The sequence below is a fragment of the Geotrypetes seraphini genome, chromosome 14 (genome assembly GCF_902459505.1).
Source record: "Geotrypetes seraphini chromosome 14, aGeoSer1.1, whole genome shotgun sequence".
Classification (NCBI taxonomy): domain Eukaryota; kingdom Metazoa; phylum Chordata; class Amphibia; order Gymnophiona; family Dermophiidae; genus Geotrypetes; species Geotrypetes seraphini.
In genome coordinates this window covers 59047260-59067082 of record NC_047097.1, presented here as the reverse complement: position 1 = coordinate 59067082, position 19823 = coordinate 59047260, and the positions used below count along the sequence as shown (strand labels likewise).

The 19823-nt window shown below is 44.0% G+C and overlaps 1 protein-coding gene across 4 annotated transcripts in view; it reads right to left on the bottom strand.

The window, feature by feature from the left end:
* Nucleotides 1-982: 982 nt before the first annotated feature.
* ZDHHC5 (zinc finger DHHC-type palmitoyltransferase 5) overlaps nucleotides 983-19823 on the bottom strand; it is a 69244-nt gene continuing 50403 nt past the window's right edge. For 3 of the 4 annotated variants that reach the window (XM_033919949.1, XM_033919948.1, XM_033919950.1), the window contains exons 9-12: nucleotides 19434-19557; nucleotides 19105-19217; nucleotides 8034-8947; nucleotides 983-2297 (exon numbers count right to left, since the gene is read on the bottom strand). In XM_033919949.1, the coding sequence (XP_033775840.1) occupies nucleotides 2120-2297; nucleotides 8034-8947; nucleotides 19105-19217; nucleotides 19434-19557 (1329 nt within the window). In that variant the 3' untranslated portion in view covers nucleotides 983-2119. The remainder of the gene's footprint in view (nucleotides 2298-8033; nucleotides 8948-19104; nucleotides 19218-19433; nucleotides 19558-19823) is intronic. The other variant, XM_033919951.1, reaches the window with a different exon arrangement.

Below are 19823 nucleotides of genomic sequence, written 5' to 3'. Positions count from 1 at the left end.
AATAATTCCACCCAACCCTTTTAAGTAGTAGCCCAGGAGCACTGAGGATGCATTCAGGACAGAAGAATAACACTCCTTGTTAAGTTGATTGCCAGTAGTTTTATTCTTGTACTGTGAAGGAAACCTACAGTACAGAGATATCGCAGTTTCGTCACTCCCACGAGAAATTAAAACCGGACTTAACACACCTTAATAACTACCTTTCTCCATTTAAATACAAAAATGCATTGGTCTCCATGCTTTTGTTGAATGGTGTTCTAGTTTGGTGTAGTACTTTATACAAGACACTTTAGGACTGCTCTGTGACCGGCCTGACTTTTTTCTTTGTGTTAAAGATGTTTTGAAAGGTAAACATGTTTTTGGCTCTGAAGACCGATTCTTTTGAGAAATATTTGTGATGTGAATTATGCTTCTTTTCCTTGATGCAGCTTCCAAAGTGCAACACAGGCCACATCAAACATTCAGCTGTTATCACATGCCAGTCATGGTTAAGATATGTGCTGGCTTTTACTAAACCACAATAGAGATTTTTACCATGAGCCAGCAAGGTAAATGCTCCGATGCTCATAAGAATTGAATGAGCGTCGGAGCATTTACCTCGCTGGCCCACGGTAAAAAGCTCTCCGCAGTTTAGTAAAAAGAGGATCAGCAACTAAGAAGTACAAATTCCTCTATAGACTGTGATGGACATGTTCAGTTTTTACGCTGCATTTTAAATATACTGGTAGAAAAAAGTAAGATGAAAGACAGAAAATATTTTTGAAGGGTTTTTATGATTGAGGAAAGATTTGAAGACTCTTGTTTAAGATTTGTTTTTCAAATGACACGTCCTGGGGTATAATATAATTTGTATCGCATGTGTGCTTGCATGTTAGTTTAGCTGATTTATTGGTGTTGGTGTCAATTGTATGACTTAATTTTTGTGATACTGTGGGAGCAGGTAATAAGGCTTAACTTTGTCTGCTAGAGAAACACTGCAGCCTTTGTCCACTTTATATATATATATATATTTTATTTTTTCTTGTTGGTTTAAAATGGATGATTATAATAAAAATACCAGCCCCAGTCATTCAGCCCACTCCCATGGATAGAATACCAGGAGTTCATCTAGGAACAGAAGCAGTGGTTCAGCTACTGTATAAGTTTTTGGCATCCAATGTGAACATATTGCTTTTTCAGTGGTATATCTTCTCTCTTCTTTACACATTTGTTGCTAAAATCTGAGTAACTGAAAAGAACAGGAACAAAAGAGCAATAGCAAGAACCGTTTTGTATCTTTACAAAGATCTGGCATGGGCCTGTTCCCTGCCTCTTACTGTGCTGTGCATAAGCCCTGTTTGTTTGAGGAGAAACCTGAGGTTAGCTGATGCAAAGTAAACCCTCCACCTTTATCTCAGCGAGTGCAAGCAGGAGGTGTAATACAGACAGAATATCCTCCTCTATTGCTGACCATGGACTGGAGAGAATGTCCAAAAAGCTACCCTCTGCCCCCCCCCCACCCACTATAACAAATCATGCTAGCTCCTCCAACTGTGTGGAGAGGGAGGGATTCATCTTAAATTAAAACATACAACCAAGGTCAAGATCTGAAAAATGGTGACTGCCAATCTGATTTTCATTCATGATATCTGTGCAAGAACCTCCTCTGCAGCACAAGGGCCAAACATTTTTTGGGTCATGGCTGAAGGGAGAATTTTACTGTCCTCATTTCCAATCGGGAAATTTCAACACACAAAATATACACACACTTGAAATGCCGAAAAAGGGGAAAAACAAAAACAAACAAAAAATCCTTAAAGATTTTCTGTTGGCCATCTGGCATGTGAATGATTGCACAGAGCAAGGCCCCCCCTCACCTTTAGTAGTAGGGGGGGGGGGTGCTGCACCGACTCAAGCGCCTAACTTCAATTCAGTGCAGTATGTGATCTCACAGGCCACAGAGGAAACTGTGGCACTAGTTCCACATTGGCTTCAACATCCAGCCCTACCACGTTGGCCTCCATTGCAGAGTTTGAACTGGAGAAAACACATAAATGTGAGCTGGATCCTTGATGCACACAGCACTGGTCAGTGCATTTAGTGGTCTTAAAAAACGAACATTGATAGAAGATTCTAGATCTCATACAGAAATTTCATATGTAGTCCCACCCACTCCAGACACCTTCTTCACCCCTCCAGTTCCCCGTGTAGGGCTGAGTGGGGCTGGTGCAGGGGGTGGGGATGGGGAAGAAGAAGGACCAAGAGTCCTGGGTTGGCCATTGGATTTGCTATGAGAGGTCTTCAGTTGGATTTCATCCCTAGGGAAAAGAGAAAGACAGATCTCAGAAGAGGCACTAAACAATTTAAGAAAATAAACTAGTTCTTCAGTCAGGCCAGATTAACACTAAACTGAGCCCTTAACAAATCCACATTTGTGGGTTCCCCTATCGTGGGGTCCCATTTACACACCTTCCCCACCCGCTAATATCTTCATTCATGGCCCTCTCAGTCACATTTCACTTCTTCAGAAGCAGCATGGAAAGTACAGAACCCGACTGTGGGTGTGACCCCAGTAATAGTTTGAGTGTGACTTTGAACCAGAAAAGCATGAGATTCGAATAGAATAGCTAAATGATTAGGTAACTTGGCAGCTCTAATTCCAAGAGGGAGATTTTAGGCCTGTCCTGGATTTCTCGCCAGACTTTCCTGATGTACAGTATATGGGGATCTAGGTTCAAAACCAAGGCTGGCCAAAAAAAGTCTCCCTCTTAGAACAGAGGCTCTTAGCAGCTCTGGGCTGAAAACCCGGGGAACTGGGCAAGTCATTTTCGCCCTTTATTGTCACCAGTGCAAATTGGAGATGCCAAGAATAGACTGTTCCAAATAGCAAAACTGTAAATTCATATCTCAGACACATCACCTGTTAAAAGTTTTACATGAGAACCCCCCCGCCCAAAAAAACAACAACCCCACAACAAACCAACTTCATGAATGGAAGCTGAAAAAAAAAAAAAAAAATTCACTTTCTGTGGTACTTCTGAAACAATACAAAGTAGAAGCACTACTGGGTCAGTTTTCAAAGGAATTTGCTCAGGTTACTTAATAACTAGGTGAATAAATTTACTTAGCTGAAAATTTCCCTTTACTTAGTAAGCGCATATGTACATTTGTACCAGTAACTTCTTACTTGCCAGCCCAAATTTTCACTGGGAAGTTATTTATGCAACTGTCCCATCCAGAGAGACAAACATACATACTCTCGCTCTTCAAACATGTGCAAATACTCATATAATCCACGCTCTCGCTCTTCAGTCACATTCATGCACTCTTCAAGCACTCACTTGCGCTAGTCTTATTCTATAGACATATATACACCAGCAGTGTAGCCACAGGAGGACAAGAGCCCACTCACTTTGGGCTCAGGCTCACCCATCATCAGCACACATTGGTGCAGCTGGCAGGAATGCCAAAGCCCCTTCAGATGAAGATACTCTACATCAGGGATCTCAAAGTCCCTCCTTGAGGGCCGCAATCCAGTTGGGTTTTCAGGATTTCCCCAATGAATATGCATGAGATCTATGTGCATGCACTGCTTTCAATGCATATTCATTGGGGAAATCCTGAAAACCCGACTGGATTCTGGCCCTCGAGGACCAGAGTCGCCCACCCCTGGTCTAGACTGATTAATACAGGGATCTCAAAGTCACTCCTTGAGGGCCGCAATCCAGTTGGATTTTCAGGATTTCCCCAATGAATATGCATTGAAAGCAGTGCATGCACATAGATCTCATGCATATTCATTGGGGAAATCCTGAAAACCCGATTGGATTGCGGCCCTCAAGGAGGGACTTTGAGACCCCTGCTCTTCATGGAACCCCTGAGAACATAAGAACATAAGAAATGCCTCCGCTGGGTCAGACCTGAGGTCCATCGCGCCCAGCAGTCCGCTCACGCGGCGGCCCATCAGGTCCAGGACCTGTGCAGTAATCTTTTATCTATACCCCTCTATCCCCTTTTCCAGCAGGAAATTGTCCAATCCTTTCTTAAACCTCAGTACCGTTCGCTGCCCTATAACGTCCTCTGGAAGCGCATTCCAGGTGTCCACCACACGTTGGGTAAAGAAGAACTTCCTAGCATTCGTTTTGAATCTGTCCCCTTTCAACTTTTCCGAATGCCCTCTTGTTTTTTTATGTTCTGAAAGTTTGAAGAATCTGTCCCTCTCTACTCTCTCTATGCCCTTCATGATCTTGTAAGTCTCTATCATATCCCCTCTAAGTCTTCTCTTCTCCAGGGAAAAGAGACCCAGTTTCTCCAATCTCTCAGCGTATGAAAGGCTTTCCATCCCCTTAATCAGTCGTGTCGCTCTCCTCTGAACTCTCTCGAGTAACACCATATCTTTCTTAAGGTATGGTGACCAATACTGGACGCAGTACTCAAGATGCGGACGCACCATTGCCCGGTACAGCGGCAGGATAACTTCTTTCGTTCTTGTTGTAATACCCTTCTTGATTATCCCCAGCATTTTATTCGCTCTCTTGGCGGCCGCTGCGCACTGTGCCGTCGGCTTCATTGTCATGTCCACCATTACCCCCAAGTCCCTTTCTTGGGTACTCTCATTCAATAACATCCCTCCCATCGTATAGCTGTGCCTCGGGTTTCTGATTCCCACATGCAATACTTTACATTTCTCAACATTGAACTTCATCTGCCATCTCTCTGCCCATTCCCCCAATTTGTCCAAGTCCCTTTGCAATTTTTCACAGTCCTCCTTTGTCCGAACTCCACTAAATAGTTTGGTGTCGTCCGCAAATTTTATTATCTCACTCTTTGTTCCTGTTTCTAGATCATTTATGAATATATTAAATAGCAGCGGCCCAAGCATTGAGCCCTGCGGAACACCACTCGTGACCTTCCTCCAGTCTGAGTAGTGTCCCTTCACCCCTACCCTCTGTTTCCTACCCGCTAACCAGTTTCTGATCCATCTATGCACGTCTCCGTCCACCCCATGGTTCTTCAGTTTCTGGAGTAGACGTTCATGAGGCACCTTGTCAAAGGCTTTCTGAAAATCTAGGTATATGATGTCTATGGGGTCTCCTTTGTCCATCTGTTTGTTAATTCCCTCGAAGAAGTGCAATAAGTTGGTCAGACACGATCTCCCTCTGCAGAAACCATGTTGGCTGGTTATCAGAAGTTCGTGTTTTTCAAAATGTTCATCAATTTTTTCTTTTATTAGTGCTTCCGCCATTTTCCCCGGAACAGAGGTCAGACTCACCGGTCTGTAATTTCCCGGGTCTCCTCTTGATCCCTTTTTAAAGATGGGCGTAACGTTGGCTATCTTCCAATCCTCCGGAATCACACCTGTTTTCAGAGATAGGTTGCAAATTTGCTGTAGTAGTTCCGCTATTTCCTCCTTTAGTTCCTTCAGCACCCTTGGATGGATTCCACCGGACCCGGGGATTTGTCAGTTTTTAGTTTTTCTATCTGTCTGCGCACATCATCAAGGCTCACTTCTATGGATGTTAACTTTTGTGCTTGATTTCCATTGAAGAATTGCTCAGGTTCCGGTATGTTGGTTGTGTCTTCGTTTGTGAATACAGATGAAAAGAACATGTTAAGTCTTTCTGCGACCTCTTTCTCTTCCTTCACCGCTCCCTTCCTGTCTCCGTCATCCAGTGGTCCCACCTCCTCCCTAGCCGGCTGTTTCCCTTTAACATATCTAAAGAACGGTTTGAAATTTCGTGCTTCCCTGGCTAGTCTCTCTTCATACTCTCTTTTGGCTTTTCGAACCACACGGTGACATTCTTTTTGATACTTCCTGTGCTCTCTCCAGTTTACCTCAGTTTTGTCCCTTTTCCATTTTCTGAATGAATTTTTCTTATTGCTTATCGCATCCTTCACTATTTTAGTTATCCACGCCGGGTCTTTTATTCGACTCTTGTTGCACCCTTTTCTGAATCTGGGGATATATAGATTTTGCGCCTCGCTCACCGTGTCCTTGAAAAAGGACCAGGCATGTTCTACCGTCTGCCATTTTTGGGAAGTGTTCCTAAGTTTCTTCTTTACCATTCCCCTCATTGCTTCGTAGTTACCCTTCCTGAAGCTTCCTGAGCCTTCTGAATGCTGCAACACACATGCTCAGTTCATGCACAAGAACTGAGCATATTCAGGGTACCAGGATGAGCAGCTGAGGTGTAGCTGCCAAAGGGTACATAAGACCCGGGAGTTCCACGGAGAATAATTTCAGCTGGTAATGCTTGGGAATATCCCAGAGGCCACCCAGAAATTGCCTTCTGGCTCTGCCATGGATACATACATGCACTCGTCACTTTTCAGACAGATGTGCTGCTGCCGCCTATTAATTATGTGCTATTCTGTCAGTGCCCTTCCCATCCAAACAGCTTTGCTCACCATCATATAAGGTTCCCGCATTTGCTGTCAGCAACATTTCTCAGCCTGTAGCAACCCCTCACATTTTCTCCCTTCTTCTTACATTCTAATCCAGAGCTTCACAAACTATGGATTGGGGCTCTGAATGAAGCCAGAAAATCCACATTTGGGGTTCACAACCTAGATGGACACACCACAGATGCATGGTGGTGGTGGGATGCACGAGGTTTACACAGTTTTGAGTCACAGAAAGATTGTTATGCACTGTTCTCCTCTTCTTCCCCCCAGCCCTATGCAGAGCTTAACCTCCTGGACAGCACTTGCAGCTCAGCCTCTCCTTGTGCTAGCAGCCTTTAAATGGCTGAATTCTACCACAATACCTGCACTGGAAGGGATAGGACCAGAGAGCTAAACTCTCAAAATTATCCAGACACTTTAGCTATCCTTCTGGCTAGAGGCCAACAGAAACTGGTAGTTTTGGCTGGAATCGAAGCCAAAAAGTCATGCCTATACCCCCTTAGGATTGTACCATTCCTATTCCCTCTCTCTTCATGGGTGACCATCTCTGGGATACAAGTACTCTTTCTTAAAGGCAAATCTCAGGCTCAGAATTCAAGGCAACTAATAACCATGCTAAGTGAAAGTCATCCTCTGCCTGAAATAAACTCATAGTTCCTGTCGAATTGTGGGCACTTCTAAACGCTTAAAAAAATCCACCTTGAAGACTGATCATTAAACTGAAGGAAAACTCATGCTAATTCCTAGTTCTGTTTCCAAATACATACTAGTTTTACTTATTACCAGTAGACAATGATCTTAAGCCTTGGTAAAATAATTTGTCTGAACACACTACTCCTTGTTTAAAGCATTACTGTACTCATATGACAACTCTGTGGGTGCTTGAGCTCCCCTCCTCCCTAATATTGAGCAAACTCCATCACTATGTCCAAAGAGGAATAATTTGGGTTGAATGTAGCACTCACAACTGTCATAAAAGGGACAACAGATTATGGGCAGGCAAACTGGATAGGCCATAGGGTCTTTATTTCACGGCTGAGTTGAAATTAGTCAGTAAAAATATACTGACTCAAGACTCTAGCTTCAAAATTAAAAAAAAAAACCCAAAAACACTTACATTCTAATATAAGTTGTGGTAAATTTATCATTCCATAAATATGTATTTGTCCTGGATCTAAACTACTGGTAAATATAACATTTACCGGTACTTTAGATCTAGGACAAAAAAATTTAAAGCCCAATATCTTAAGGAGTTGGAGTCGATCAGCAGAAAAATAGAGGCGTCGGAGTCAAAGCTTTGGTGTATTGACTCCACAGCCTTGCTTTACTTGCTCTCAATTTCTGTGTTGGCTCTTCAGTTCACACTAACAGCTACTCATTCAAATATAACTTCTGGGATCTATGTGTGTAACTTCCTATACAACTTCCATCAGAAATTTCTCAGTTTCATATATTTTTTTTTCTATTCTGAATTACAATCTATTTTCACTGAAGCAAATCGATTCCTTTTCAGCTATGTGTTTTCCAATAAACACTCAAATAATCATAGGCCCAGTGTACCAAAGGCACCAATATGTATGCCCAATACCAGCTTTGCAAACGAAAGCAGAGTTTTTGACACACAGCACTTGAGGCTTAATAGTACTTACTTTGGTGGTAGTAGAGGCTGAAGGGCCACTTCCTCAGTGTCCAGAGGCCCAGATAGGTGGGAGCCCCTCTGGTTGCTATAGGAGACAGATTTTCCCAGGTTGGATCCAAAAGGTGCAGACTGGTGTTCAGGGGATCCCAGTGACCGTCCTCTCTGGCTATAAAAGGAAGAGCCTCCTTGCCCCGAGTCCAGAGGTTTGCCGAACCTAGGGGGGGCTGGCCTGGTAAGTGGGTTCTTACTCACTGGGGAACGTTTGGACTCCTCAGAGGAGGAACTGAAGCGGGGGGCAGAGGCAGGGGCAGCGCTGGGTGTAGACTGGATTCCAGAGTCAGCCAGCATGTGCTCTTCATCTCTTGCTAGTGGTGGCAATGGTGGTGGGGACGGTGACTGGCTCAGCAGCTTCTCTCGTTCCTGCAGGGAGGTAATGATGTGGTGTGAGAGATTGTCATAGTGCACCGGTGAAGGGTCCCTAGGGTGCTTTGGTGAAGCTGTGGGGAAACGGTGCAGATCCGCCTCTCGCTGTTGTGTGATCTTGGCAGAAAGAAATGGCGATGTGTAGCCAATGTTCTCAGGCCCCGTCTGTACAGACTCAAAGTCAGGGCTGTCGGAGGGGGTGAGTAGGCTGTCATATGATAGGCTCCCATTGCGGGTTTGGTTCACTAGGCTTTTGTAAGAGGTGGAGGTAGTCCCCTCAGAGCGAATTGACTGTAGGTGACCCATCTCAAATCCTCCACCTTGAGCGGACTTGAGGCTGGAGGAGCGTGACCCGCTGGACAGGGGGTCAAAAGGAAAGCTCTTGCCAAAGGTTGGGGAGCGAAAGTTATCTGGTTCCAGGCTTGGCTCTGAGCGATAACTGTAGTTGTGGCCGCTGTCCATGATAGAGGGGGCCTCCTTCAGACTGTTTTCTCGATTTAGCTGGCATGAGAGAGAGAATACTAGTGAAAGCTGCTGGTGTGTTTCAGGGACAGAATACCTTCCTGTAACTGGCATTAATACTCTAGAACCAAACTAGAGACACCAACCCCTCCCCCACCCTATTTCATGTGTTCTTTTTTTAAAACTTTCAAGCAAGGGGGCTTTATAATCACGCAAGTGCCATACTAGATCAAAGCAATGTTCCATCGAGCCCAGGTACCTCTATGCCCACTCTGGGTAACCTGGAAGTACCTGAGAATCCTAAAAAGTGATCCTTCCCTGTGGCTCACTCCCAAAAGTAAGCAGTGGTGATCCTCAAATCCACATAGCTAAATTTCTTAATAGATCTGTACAAACATTTTTTTAAAAACAGCTATGCTGCTGGAGTCCCTCAAAAGCAACTCCTTGGGAAAATAAAAAGTCAGAGGATAGGAGGTCATAACCTTATTGTGCATTGGCTAAAAAACCAACAACAAACAAACCAAAAAACAGTAGATTGCATGATCACTACTGTAAAAGGAAAAGGGTTCATAATAGACTGTGGGATCTCTTAAGTGAGAGAAAGAGCTAATGGTTACTGCGGATGGGCAGACTAGATGGGCCATTTGGCCTTTATCTGCTATCATGCTTCTATGTCTGTACTAGGACCCATGTTTAATAGATTCATAAATGATCTAGAGACAGGAGCAATAAGTGAGATGATTAAACCTGCAGATGACACACAGTTGTAAAAAATGGCAGAAGACTGTAAGGAATGGAGAAGTTAAGGAGAGAAAACTAACAGGTAAGACCTTAGTCCCAACACACCAGTCCAGATGTGTGGGTTTGCCTTCTCCCACTAGCACAGTGTCTCACAAACTTTGCGAAACCGCAGCACACGAAACTATAAACTAGGTGGACCACAATAAAGCAGCCATAAAAAGCTGTATATACAGATGAAAATGGACTGAAAAGCTGCTACCTGAACTTCCATTACATTAAAGGGGATGCCAACAGAAGCAAATGATCTTCAGTAATCATTCATTGTAAGATGTACTGTAGGTACCCTGGTCTTTAGCATGAGATCCTTCAAAGTGGTGTCCTGTATCAGCTTAAAAATTGCCTCACCAAATTTAGATCCCAAGATGACACAACTGGACACAAGGGGATATACAGAAGCTTAACCCCTTTCAGAAAATGCAGCATGTTTGTTTGCAAAGCTAGAGAATAACCTCTGAACATCCCCTGAAACCAAAATGCTGCTAACTGCACTTTCAAAGACACAAGGGAAAGCCCTTTCTCCAAACTGTCCTACAGGAAGTCAATAATTTCCAAAAATGCAGACTTTTGATGACGACTTGCCAATCCTTACACCACTGCTCAAAAATTCTCCACACCTTAACACAGGGGTGCCCAACACGTCGATCGCGATCGACCAGTAGCTCAGGAAGGCAACGCGAGTCGATCGCGGAGCCCATCCCGGGCTCCGTGATAGACTCGTGTTGCCGTCCTGATCTACCGGGCCGATCAGCCTTCCTCTCCAGTGTTCTCTCTAGGGCCTTATAGCTGGGCGGTCCGTCCAGCTGTCATCTGCTGCTGCCGCCGCTGCTGAACATTAAAAAAACACAAAAAAAAAACGGCTTGGAGATTTCAGCCCGTAGCGAACTTATGCTCTGTGGCTCTAACGTGTGCGTGCTGGCTTCCCTTCTCTTCCCTCCGAAACCGGAAGTTATGTCCGGGGGGGGGAGAAGGGAAGCCGGCACGCACATGTTGAGAGCCCTGAAGCAAGTGTTCGCTACGGGCTAAGGCGGGAGACATGTTAGTGAAGCATTTCCTCTTCTTGCTGCCGGGTCCTGCCTACTTTCTGTTTCTGCGAAGGCAGGACCCGGCAGCATTTCCCCCAACAGCTCCTCGTGATGCTGGTCGGCCGAAGCAGGGAGAGATTGGGGCGTCGTCGGCTTTTGGGCGTGTTATTGGCGTCGGCTTTCGGGCCTGTTATTGGTGGAGGTTTGGGTCCTGGTCCCCGATGGCAGTTTGGGTCCTGGTCCCCGATGGCAGTGGCAGTGTCTTGGGGGAGGGCAGGGAGAAAGAAAGAAAAAGGGCAGGCAGGGAGACAGAAGGAAAGAAGAGAAACAGAAAAAAAGGAAAGGGAGGCAGAGAGAAAGAAAGGGCAGGGAGAGAGGAAGGAAAAGTTGGGGGAGGGAATGAAGTGTGGAGGAGAGGAAGCATACAGGCTAAAAGGGAAGAAAGTGCAACCAGAGACTCATGAAATCACCAGACAAGGTAGGAAAAATTATTTTATTTTAAATTTAGTGATCAAAATGTGTCTGAATTTATATCTGCTGTCTATATTTTACACTAAGGTCCCCTTTTACTAAACCGCAATAGAGTTTTTTAGCGCAGGGAGCCTATGAGCGTCGAGAGCAGCGCTGGGCATTCAGCGCAGCTCCCTGCGCTCTAAAAACTGCTATCGTGGTTTAGTAAAAAGGGAGGGGGGTATATTTGTCTATTTTTGTATGGCTGTTACTGAGGTGATAGTGCATAGAGTCATCTTCTTTGACCTCTTTGAAAAACCCTGAAATAGGAATGATAATTAACATTTTCTATGCGTACAGTGTGCGTTGTGTTTTTAAAAAATTTTATTGTTGGTAGATCATTTTGAATTGGTCATTTTAAAAGTAGCTCGCAAGCCCAAAAAGTGTGGGCACCCCTGCCTTAACATATGCCAAAAATGTCAATAGCTTCCTTTGAATGAAGGAGTATCTACAATTTGGGTGGAGTAATCTCTTCTCCCTGTGCTCTTTCAAGAACCAAGCTGTAAGTGGGACTTGAACTAGCTCTGGTAAGAGAATTGGATCCTGTACCAACGGTCTGCCTGAAGAAGTAATGGCCGCAGTCTCCCACCTTCATCCACATAAGATTCCTGTATCATGGCCTCTGGGCCAGTTTACACTACCAGAATCACTGGACCCACATGCCTTTCTATCCTTGAATTACTTTCCCTATATCAATGGCCATGTGGAAAACACATACAGGAGCTGCCCCCAAGGACAAGGCTGGATTGGTGCATCGATGCCTTCTGTTCCGAGTCATATCTGCAATTGAAGAACTTTGGAAAATTGGCACTGCTGGCTGATACATTGCCGATTTCTCCATTTCTGGCCAATGGCCACAAAGACTTCATCTGCTAGACTCCATTCTCCCAGATCAAGGGTGTGTCTGCTCAAGAAATGTCTGAGCATTCTCACACCTGCCAAGTGAATCAGTCATTCACAGACAGAACCAGGCTTGGCCTCCACCCATGTTATCAATAGAGTGACTTCTGCCACCATTCTCTGACTCTTGGTCCCACCTTAGTGATTCACACATGCTGCCATTGTGACACTTTCTGAATAGAATACAAACTACTCCACCTACAGATGCAGAGTCTGGAATACCAAGCACATTGCCTGGGCTTCCATGTGATTGATTGGCCACAACATCTGTTTCCAACCACTTGCCTTGAACCACCTTTCTTTGACAGCAGCCACCCCAGCCTTCAAGGCTAGCATCTGTAGTTACCAAGAAACAGCTGGGAGCACCTAGATCCATGCCCTTGTCCAGATTTGCTAACTAGCCACCAATCCTTGCTGCTCCTTGCAAAGGCAAGATGTCCTCCCAATGCCGAGTCTGTGGGGACCACCAAGAAAGCAATGCTCTCTGCAAAGGTTTCATATGGCAAGGGCTGATGACACCAACTCCAAGTTGCTACAGCAGATAGTCCCAGACTGTTGGATTGACCTTTCATAGCAGGCTTCTGATCTGGTCTTACAACTTGAATGCTCGCTCTCTCTCTCTCTCTTTCTGGTCAGAATTACCTTTCCTTGACTTGTGTTGTGTAGAAAAGAGTGCCCAAGTACTCCAAGGGCTGGGATGATACCAATTTACTTTTGGATGCATTGACTACCCAGCCTGACTCCTCTAGCATCTTTACCCTGTGCCCCGTGGCCTCTATACTCCCCTGAAAAGACACTACTCTGGTCAACCAATCATCCAAGTACGGATGTACTAGCACTCCTTCCTGCCTGAATGCTGCTACCACGGTCACGACCACTATGATTTTGGAAAATGTACAAAAAACCATTGTAAGCCTGAAAGGAAGAGTGCAAAACTGAATGTGATAATCTAATATTAGAGTGGAAGTATTGCTGATGGACCACTCAGATGGGAATATGCAGATATAGCCTCTGTCAGATTCAAGGATTTCAGAAATTCCCTGCTCTGGATGGTGACAGTCACAAATTTGAACATCTCTATCAGAAACTGCAGAATCCTAAAGGTCCTGCTGGCACGCTTGATATTCAGAATAGGCTGGAAGCATCATTCTTTCTTGGGCTCAATGAAATAGGTGGAATACCTGCCTAACCCACATTCCCCTGGATCACTGCCTTAAAATTCAACCTTGCTAAGGTCACTGGAGCTACTGTCCTTTTGGGTGTTTTTTTTACTGGAAATTAGCAAGGAGAAAAGCACAAAGGCCTACTTCTGAACAAATTTCCTCAGGTAAACACTTATCCAAGGTACTAGAATGAAGATCCCCAAAACCTCACTGGTCTGATCTACGGCCACTGGCATTTCCTGTGCAGGCCTCACAAACCATCTTCTGTAAGTCCCATGAAAAGGGCTGCTCTCTAGATAGAACCTCTAGATAGGATCCACTGACCCCCACCTGGTCCATACCATCTGATGTCCCTATGGTGTCTTCAAATGGTCATATCTTGCCTGGATCAAGTCTGATTTTCTGGAAGCCTAGTGTTCTAGGACTCAGATTCTTAGCCAACTTTTCCATATCCTCTCTGAACAGCAGACAGCTACTGGATGTCACATTTGCCATTCAATTTCTAAGCCTCCTCAGAGCCACAAACAGGACCATTCCCTTAGCAGAGGTACAAATAAGATGAAGAAGCATGTGTGCCAAAAAGGTAACCCTCTGCCCCATTTCCAAGCAGGTTACTTCTGATGTCTTGTTTCACCTCATCTTTCAATAAGGTGGACAAATTCTCAGTTTAACTAAAACAATCTCAAGCAACCAGTCTCTTACAGACTGCTGCCTGCAAGGCCAAGGCAGCCACAAAGGCCCACTTCAACAAAAATCCATTTTATGGTTCTGGAAGTCCTTCAGGGCTGCACCTCCTTCTACTAGGACTGCAGTCATCCTAGTGACTGTAGTTACTAACATGCTCACCTTAGGCAACTGCCAAAGCAACTTCTCTAACACAAGAACTGGACAAAGCTTTGCTATAGACCTTGAAACCTCAGTCCCGCATCCAGGACATCTCATTCCTCAGCAATCATTGTTTCCAGCACAGGAAAGGTCAGAAGGGGCTTCTTAATTCCCATGAATAGAAAAATCATATTCTTGGCAGTTTCCAATTGTTCTGCTGGCTCTTCATCTGATGAGGACAACACCTCCTGGACTTAAACAATAAGAGGAGAACTCTGATCAATGGAACAATCACACCACTATGGTGTCCTCGCCCAGGCGAATTCTTCCTCCTCTAGTGCCCAGACTTCCAAGTTCTGCAACCAGCATCATTCTATAGAAGTCTCTCACTGCATGAGTCCTCAAGCTCCTCTTCCAAGGATGGACGTTGCTCCAAGGGTGCCTCCCTGACCATCTCCTGAATCCTGTCTAGATTGCTGCTGGTGGCTTCTGACCTCCCCCTTCTCAGCATGAAGGACATGTACAGCAGAAATACAAAGTCTGGGGAGAAAACATCTCCTGGTTCTATTGAGGCACTACCTCTACTCTAAGAAATGCTTCCCCATCTGGCTCCCCAGCCATACTTAAGCTTGATGGACTTGAATGCTCCTCTCTAGGCCCAGTAATGGTGTTGGCTCCTACCAAAATGGTCTCCTTCATGCCATCAAGAGAGTCGCCTGCCAAGGCCTTAAGTCAAACCTCCAGGATCTGTGACTCTGCTGTGCTATTTGTGGTGCCAGAAGACACTGCATTTATCCGCTGTGGGAGACAAACCCGATACCTTTCCTTCCTTGGGCTGGCCCAGCAATCATCATACACACATATGTAGGCTGTGAACATTATGACAACATGGCTATGCACAACATGGTTCGACCACCTGGTGTACTCCTAAGCCTACCACTGTCACTCATACTCACTCACCGCCAGAACTAATCAAATTGCTGCCGCTACCTATGGCTTGGTCTGCAGGATATTAAGGAATGCAGAATTATGCTGTGAGACGAGCAGAACAGAATGACGCTACACTTTATTTCAGCTTTTCTTACTCCTGTCCCTACACAGCCTGCCTACTGCCCTACTTCCCCTACCCCCATCCTCGGCTCCACAGTTCCACTTCCCTTTTGTCAAAAAAATTAAGCCCTAGATCTTGGAGCCATTGTGGATAATACACTGAAAAATGCTCAATGCAGTGTGCCATGAAGAAATGAAAGAAAATAAAATTTTAGAAATTATTTGAAAAAGAATTCAGAACAACACTGAGAATACGATCGTTATGCCTCTCTATATTTCCACAGTGTGACTGCATCTCAAATATTGTGCATTGTTCTGGTTTTCCAATTACAAAAAAGATTTATTGAAACTATGAAAAATGGTCAGAGATGGACCATAAAACTGATGGGTGAAATACTTCTCTTATAAAGAAAGGCTAAAAGTTTCAAGTTTATTTTCTATTTGATACACCTATCTAAGTCTAAGCGGTTTACCATTCAGTTGAAAAAGGGTAATAAAAAACAGACCACAGAAGACAACTTGAGAACAAAGCTTGATATGTAAAGAGGGAAGATAAGTAAATGACAGTTAAAAAAAAAGAAAGAAAAGGAAACGATGACACAAAGGTTAAAACTCCAGAAAAAGGATGACCGATAGGGGATACGACAGATGTTTATACAATCATGATTGGGATGGAATGGTGAAAAAAGAATGGTCGTTTAACATTTGAAACACAAGACTAAGAGGACACACCATGAAACTAAATGACCAGCAGACTAAAAACAAATCATGGGAAGTAGTTTCTTTATGAAGCGTACAATTAAGTTATGGAAACTGGTGGTCGAGGCAACTAATTAATGTAACAGAATTAAAGAGGGAAATGGACAAATGCCTGGAGGAAGAGTCTATCAAAAAAATAGCAGCTAGGCAGATGAGGGAAAGCCAGCAAGCACTTATCCCTTGAAATACATTAGGAAAAATTGATCTGCCAGATATGCAAGAGACAGGGCACTGGGTCTGATGAACCTTGCTCTGTATGACATATCTAATGTTCAGTAACAAACCCCATAAGTTTAATTATGCATCGACTAAAAAACACCTCTCTTAAAAGTATTAAAATTCAGTACCAGCCCTAGTCGTAGTACTATTTAAAAGATTAAGTAACTCTTCCTTTTAGACCTTTACACCACCCCTCCATTATATCTTCTCATTCAATCCCCTTTCTTATTATAAAAACAAACAAACATAAATAAATATAATTATACACATACATACACACACACATTTTGGAAGGGGACAAGAGCATACAAATGCAGTGCAGTCACACTGTGGACTGATAAGAGGCATTAACACATTCTCAGTTTTATTCTCCAACACCTTCTGAATAATTCTACAAATCTGTTTGTGCTTTTGGATGCTGCGTCACACATCGAGCTGAAGATTTCAATGCATAGTCCACAATAATTCCAAGGGGTTCTCATACAAAAAGAGCCGTTTCTCAAAGTGTGGGGCAGGACCCCAAATGGGGTCACATAGCCCATTTTTGGTTGTCACAACCTGGGTGTACTCTCCCATCATTATTCTGCACCTCTGGGGGGGGGGGGGGTCGCACAAGTTTATTTGGCTGCACTCATGAGGCCAAAAAGACTGACAAGCACTGCATGCATATTTATCCCAAGCTTTTTCATTTTGAATACTCTGAAAACCAGACTGGCTTGGTATGCCTCAAGGACTACATGAAGAACTCCTGTTCTAGATGGTATTCCTATCTGCATTGCTTTGAATTTGTCCATATTATATCTCTTCTGCCACTGAGATTCCCATCTTATAAAGTATTCTTAAAATCTTGTGTCACTTGCAAATTAGATACTGTACTCACTGCTCCCATTTGCACATCATCAATGAATGTGTTAACCACCACTAGCCTCCTACAGACTCCCAGACAAAGCTCACAAGGCACAAATATAATCAGAATCTTTGGTTACACTGTTTAAGGACTGTAAGGCGGAAAACTTTACTTATAGGATAGAACCAAGATAACAGGCAGAGTCTGGGATTGGTTTTTTTGTTGTTGGTTCTTTTTACCCATCTTTAAAATGAAAGGGTTCATAGCAACTGGTTTTCAGAAGCATTTTATAGCACATGACAATCTCTTTCAAAAATGTGAAGGGTAATTCTATAAAATGATGCTTCAGCCTAGGTGCCTCAATATCGTACGCTTAGCGCCAACTCTAACATGGCATCTTGGCATTAAGATGCTGTTATAGAATACTAGCATACTGCATGGTTGGCACTGGTGTGCCCACTTATGCCATATCAATGGCAAGCATACACCGATGAGCCTAGGTGCGCCAAGCAACATGCGCAGTTTACGGCATTCCATAAACTATAGGTAGATGTTTACTCTTTCCAAAAATACTAGAACTAGGGAGCAATCAATGAAGCTAGGTAGTAGTAAATGGAAAACAAAATGGAAAAACATTTCTTTAATTCCAGAGTAATTAAAGTCTGAAATTCGTTGCCAGATAATGTGGTAAAAGCATTTGGATCATTTCCTAAAAGAAAATTCCATAAGTCATTATTAAGATGGAGTTGAGAAAACCCACTGCTTATTTCTAGGATAAGCAGCATAAAATCTGTTCTTTTGGGATCTTGCCAGATGCTTGACTGGATTGGAAGCAGAGTACTGGGCCTGATGGATCTTCAGTCTGTCCCAGTATGGCCCTGCTCAGAAGCATGCCCTCCCCCTTGCAGTTAAGCTGTATGGCACCTGTCAATTTGATGGCAATTTTGATGATGTAAGTGGCACCTACTTCCAGGTGCCACTTTACAGAACTGTCTCCAATGTAAAATCTTATTGGAAAAAAATTGGGAAACTATCTGAGCTTTTGTTTTAAATTAGGGACTAAGTTCCTCCACTTGCCAAGGTCACCCTTCTATCAATGATTTGAGGGAGGGGGGAGGGTTGCTAATATTAGTCAGTGGATAATGGTTATAAATGGCTCCCTTACCCTGCTGTACCCTCCTATTTCCCACAATGGCATTACTCCTTTAATACTGCAACACAAAGATGGATGCTACCAGTATAAGGGCTGAACCAGAGCTTGGCATGCCAGGAGCTGAACATAAAGCCCCAGAATGAGAGGCTCAGCCATTGTACAACAGTGACACCTACTGACCTGGCTCACGAATATATGCAGGTCAAAACAGGTCAGCCAGAGTGAAGTAACCAAAATCAGTTTATAGTCGTGGAGACACAACGCACATTACAGAAATCTGACACAGGCTGCATTTCGCCCATGCTAGAGCTGCATCAGGGGTTTAGTCAAGCCAGGTGGTGTACACAAACAGCATCACCAGCCAGGTTGGAGCAGTACTTAGCCAAAAGATTGCAGTGCTCCACAGTCTAACTCTGCAGCACGGCCATCTTTTGGCCGAGCACTTCTCCAACCTGGCCGGTGATGCTGTTTTTATACACCACCTGGTTTAACTAAACCCTTGATGCAGCCCTGGAGTGGGCGAAACACAGCCTGTGTCGGATTTCTGTATGTGCATTGTGTCTCCATTACAATAAATTGCTTTTGGTTACTTCGCTTCGGCTGTTGTTTGGACCACCATTTTGGATTTTGCCCTGTTGCATGGGTGTTTGCATACTGGGGTTTGCTGGTTGGTGGACATAGGCAAGAACTGTTGCTGTGATATTGGGATAAAAGTGGGAAGCGGTAAGAATGTGGAAAAACACCTGTAGTTGTAGATACAGACTTACAGTATCACTACTACATAATGGAGCAAGAAGCTGCCAGACAATAAAATGAAATGAAGAACTATCAGTTTTAAGTGTGAAAAGCACTTCTCTAGCAGGTATTTGGGCAAGATCTGCTATTCCCTAGGATGTTTCTATGAAAAAAACAGCGAGCAGGGTCCTTTACCACCTGAATTTGCTTACCTTGGCACTGGTGGAGTGGGGCATGACCCCTGAGCAACTGCTGCTACTGTATCCTGGTCTGTATTTGTACATGGTGGGAGTTGGAGGATTGTCTTTTGCCAGCACACTGTTCTCTAAAAGAGACGGTAACAAAACCAATTACTATTCACTACTTGAATCCAGTCCCGAAATAAAACTACTCAGACTTAAACCCAGACTACCCTCTGCTCCTCAAGTATCGGGTTTTCCACATAAAGTCCTGCAAGACAGCATCCCCTGCTTTTTCTGTAGGAAAACCCTTAATTTCAACTGTTAGTAATATACTTTAGGTCTTTCTGCTCCCTTCCTACCCTCATTAGTTGCCAAGTTGAGTGGTGGCCTCAGCCCCGTGTATCTGCTGAGATCTGGCTTTGGCGGCGGAGGTGGTTCAGCATCTGCAGACTGGCTTTCTGTCACTTCAAGGCTCTCTCTGGACTGTAGAGCACAAGAAAAAGTGAAGAGATGTGAATTAAAATAAATAAATAAATAAAGGACTGAACCCCTTACCACAAGACGATCCTTTAAATGTAACTTAATTGTTTATATCCAGGGCTGGATTAGGACACAGGCAATTAGGTACGTGCCTAGGGCCCATATGCCAAGTGTGGTCAGGACTAATAACTATCTGGCTCTTTCTGGACTGTATAGATTTTACATACAGACTGTATAGATTTTACATTAATGTCAAGAAGATAAAACGA